Here is a 4,712-nt window from a genome sequence, read left to right as displayed (position 1 = left end):
CTAAACATCCAATAAGAAAACAAACCCAATCAACGTAAAATGGACAAAAGATTTAAAGAGGTGCTTCCCCAAAGAAGATATACAGATGACCTAAAGGCATATGAAAAGAAATTCAACATGATTGGTCATTAGGTAAATACACATTAAGGCCACAATACTACTGCATACCGACTAGAATGACTTGCATTAATAAAGAATGTCAACAAATGTTGAATTTATCAATAAACTGGAACTCTCTTACATTATCAATGGGAATGTAAATGATATAAAATGTGCTTTTTTAAAAAAATGATATTTACGTAACTTCTTAAAATAGTACTACGGTTTCTTTAAGGGAAACACGTGAGTTTTCACTTCCGCTTCCGCTTCCGGTAGGCGCTTCTTGTGGTGCATTCTATAAGCTAAGCAGTCGCCATGGAGCTGTTTGGAAATTGCGTTGGCCCTGACGGAAAACAAAAACAGTTGCGGGTATTCTGTGATGCCTTAGATGACAACGACCCCATTCAAAACCTGTTGTCTGATGTGGCCCAGATGAAACAGGCAGTAACCGAATTCTTGGACCCCCTAATTCAGCAGGAAGTGCAGGACCCGATGTCGGAAGCTCCGGAAGAAATGTTGGAGGAGGTGTTGGACGAGGCATTGGACGAAGCACTGGATGAGGCGTTGGACTACATGGTAGACGAGATGGTGGACGAGTCTTTGGACGGTGAGCCCAGAAATCGGAGGATGAGGTGGGACACACAGGGAATGTAGATTTGGGGAGCCCATGTAGCAGTCCAACCGCAGAAAGTGAGACTTGGGGACAGAAGAATAGCATTTTTAAAAGGTGGTTACTGCCCGGCACGGTGGCGCATACCTGCAGTCACAGCAACTCGGGAGGTTGAGGCAGGACAAATTTAAAGCCAATCTCAGCAATTTAGTGAGACCCTGTCCCTAAGTAAAAGGGCTGGGTGGTTGAACACAACTGGGTTCAATTCCAGGTACCAAAAAAGGAAAAAAGCCAGCCTTAGTCTCAGCAATTTAGCGAGGCCGTAAGCAACTTAGTGGAGAACCTGTCTCAAAAATCAAAAAAAAAAAAAAAAAAAAGATGTGGCTCAGTGGTTAAGTGCCTCTGGGTTCATTCCCTGGCACCCCCCTCCCCAAAAATGAAGTTGGTACCCATTGCTTTATTTATCTGGACTGTTTCCACCCAAGTATCTAAACGACTTTTAATTTCTATCACAAAAATTGTGCAGAATACCTACTACTCTGTGCCAAGCAATGGGGGCCTGGAGAAAGAATGAAGTGAATATGAGTCAGTTTCTGCCCTTGTGGAACAAAGGCAAACACTCTCTATTAAAGAGTAAAGAAACTACCGGGTAAGGTAATGTTGACTGCAATCCTAGTGACTTAGGGGGCTGAGGCAGGAAGATAGCAAGTCCAAGGCAATTTAGTGAGGACCTAAGTAACTTAGCAGGACCTGTCTTTAAAAAAAAAAAACAAAAACGGGCTGGGGATGTAGCTCCATGATAAAATGCCCTTGGTTCCAATCCCCAGTATTCCCTACCCCCATCCCCCCACCACCACCACCACAACCACCACCACCTGCCCCTGCAAAAAAAAAAAAAAAAAAAAAAAGAATAAAACTGTGTGACTTGGGCTCTCTGTAACTATTCCAAGCTGAGAGAACCCAGGAAGGCTTCTCTAGAGGGGGCTGACTTTTGAGCTTGGTATTGAAAAAGCAAAAGGAGTTTTACCAGGTGTGAAATTAAAAACATGTTTGAAAGAATACAATATATTCTTTGGAACAATAGGACAAGTTCCAAAGATTGGGGGCAGACTTCAGTTTAACATATCTTAACGACTGGGGACTCTTCCTATATCCCAGTTTTGGTGGAGGAATTTTGAAAGTAGAATCATAAAGTTTTAATTCTCTTAACTTAAAAAAATCTGAAATGAGAATATAGAAACAGGTTGGTGCATTTTTGACTGCCCTGAGCTAAAAACAAAACAAAAAACAAACCCCGGAGGGATGGGGATATAGCTCAGTTGGTAGAGTGCTTGCCTTGCATGCACGGACTCTGAGTTCAATCCCCAGCGCCACAAAAAAAAAAAAAAAAAAAAAACAAACAAACAAAAAAACCAAGAACTAGATAGATACTGGATTCTAGAGAGGAGTGTAAACTATTTCCACCTTGTTTCCCTCTTGATAATGTGGATGCTGGCTCTAATTTAATAAAAAACAGTAACAAGTGTTGTGTAGTATGTGAAGAATTCTGAACCTTGTACCTTGGTGGTGGAAATGTAAAATGGTGTGCCCACCTACAGCAGTTCGGCAGTTCCTTAAAAACTTGACATAGGCCAAATGTTTTCTTTGATATAAGGAGAGTAACTAAGAACAGAGTTGGGAGGAAGAGCATGAGAAGAAGATCAACATTAAACAGGGGTGAGAGGTGGGAGGGAAAAGGAAAGAGAAGGGAAATTGCATGGAAATGGAAGGAGACCCTCAGGGTTATACAAAACATACAAGAGGAAGTGAGGGGAAAGGGGAAAAAAAAACAAGGGGGAGAAATGAATTACAGTAGATGGGGTAGAGAGAGAAGATGGGAGGGGACAGGATGGGGGATAGTAGAGGATAGGAAAGGCAGCAGAATACAACAGACACTAGTATAGCAATATGTAAAACAGTGGAAGTGTAACCAATGTGGATGTGTAACCGATGTGATGCTGCAATCTGTATACGGGGTAAAAATGGGAGTTCATAACCCACTTGAATCAAAGTGTGAAATATGATTTGTCAAGAACTATGTAATGTTTTGAACAACCAACAATAAAAATTAAAAAAAAAAAAAACTTGACATAGGGCTGTGGCTGTGGCTCAGTGGTAGGTCACTTGCCTAGCATGTGTGAGACACTGGGTTCAATTCTCAGCACTACATATAAATAATAAAATAAAGATCCATTGACAATTAAACAATATTTTTTAAAAATCTTGACATAAAGCTACCATATGAACCAGAAGTACCACTGTTAATTCTTCTAAGAGAACTGAAAAACATGTTTACTTGAAAATCTGTATGCTAGTGTTTGTGGTAGCATTATTCATAATAGCTAAAAAATGTAAAAAAAAATGCACATGTCCCTTAACTGGTTAGTGTGAAAGCAAAATGTGGTATGTCCACATAATGGAATATTACTTAGCAATAAAATGGAATAAAGTATTGATACATGCTACAATGGGAATGGATCTTGAAAACAGTGAGTCAGATACAAAAGGCCACATATTGTATGATTCCCTATATATGAAATGTCCAGAATAGGAAAATCCATTGAGAAAGTAGATTACTAGTTTCGAGGGCTGAAGGGAAATGGTAAATGTCTGCTAATGAGTATGCAATTTCTCTCGGTGTTAATGAAAGCATTCCAGAATTAGTGATGGTGATTGCACAAGCAAGTAAATATTTAAATAAAGTTCTGAAAAAGCACTGAAATATACACTTTAAGAGTTTATTGTAAGTGAATTATATCTCCATAAAAGAAAGTGATAGAAAGGAAAGATTTAAATATTAAAATTCCTGAAGTCTTTTTACTTTAAAATATGCATGGTTTTATTAATCCCTAAAGTGAAATTGTCTCATTGTAATCATTTAGCTATCTTACTTTCTACTAGTGAACATAATCTTATAAAACAATTTTTTTTATTTTAGAAGATGAAGGTGAAGAAGATTTTGAAGATGATGATGATGATGAAGATGACATCTTTGATAGCAGCACTGACTCAGGTGAACCACCTGCGAAAATCCCAAAACTATCACCTTAGCTATATCTTTTACGCAATGTAAAGGCCCTCTACTGTATTCTGATTGTTATACACTGATATTTGAGGAAGAAGGAAAGCATTTATTTTGTTCCCCTGAAAAAAGTTTGTCAGAGAGAAATTTTGTTTCTGTTTCTAGCAAAGAAAGATACAATAAATGTTTAAGAATGCAGTCTGTTTTCTTGACTGAGAAAATGAATCTAGATGGGTCCTATGATAAATCTTTGTCAATGGAATGGTAGTAGAAGGGATGTGCATAACAGGCCAAACTAAGAAGCCCACGTGTCTTCTCCACTTGTCTAACATGCATATGACCCTAGGTTCCATCCCCAGCACTGCCAAAAAAGGGGGTGGACGGAGCTGCATACATCATTCTATTTGTATAACATTCTCAAAATAACAAAATTATAGGGATGAAGCACATATAAGTGGCCACCTGGGATTAGGTATAGAAATGGGAGGAAGTGGAAATAGAAGGGCATCATAAGGAACTTATATTGTAGCAATGAAACAATTCTCTTGATTATGGTGGTGATGATGGTTATATAACTACACTTGGGAAAATGCCATCTGATCACAAAGACATACAAAATGATATGCACAGGTAAATGAACTGATTAAGATCTACAGTTGTGCCAATTTTCTGGTTTTGATGATGCACTTTAGTAATGGAAGATGTCATTAGTGGGGGAAGCTGCTGATTGTTACATGGACTCCATCTGTGTTTTTCAACTTAATGTATCTAATTATTTCAAAATATAAAGTTAAAAATTGACAGTTCAGTTACTGGAAAAAATTTTAAGTACGTTTGGAACAATTTCAATAGGAGAATCTACATTTTCAACTAAATTTATGAAATCTAAATACAGATCAAGTATTTCTGGTGAAAATTCATCATCCAAATCGAGTTATGCCA

General features: G+C 38.1%; 1 protein-coding gene across 1 annotated transcript; it reads left to right on the top strand.

Moving 5' to 3' along the window:
* Positions 1-414: 414 nt before the first annotated feature.
* Positions 415-3,799, top strand: LOC124076871 (EKC/KEOPS complex subunit GON7-like). Its single transcript, XM_046420947.2, has 2 exons — positions 415-706; positions 3,687-3,799. Exons 1-2 carry the CDS (start codon positions 415-417, stop codon positions 3,797-3,799), a joined length of 405 nt encoding a protein of 134 aa, XP_046276903.1.
* The last annotated feature ends 913 nt before the right edge of the window (positions 3,800-4,712 follow it).

The sequence above is a fragment of the Marmota monax genome, unplaced genomic scaffold (assembly GCF_021218885.2).
Source record: "Marmota monax isolate L192 unplaced genomic scaffold, Marmota_monax_Labrador192_F-V1.1 WCK01_AAM20220418_F8-fsc00155, whole genome shotgun sequence".
Taxonomy (NCBI): Eukaryota; Metazoa; Chordata; class Mammalia; order Rodentia; family Sciuridae; genus Marmota; species Marmota monax.
Note: the sequence above shows the minus strand (reverse complement) of the source record. Positions and strands in the feature narration are given on the sequence as shown.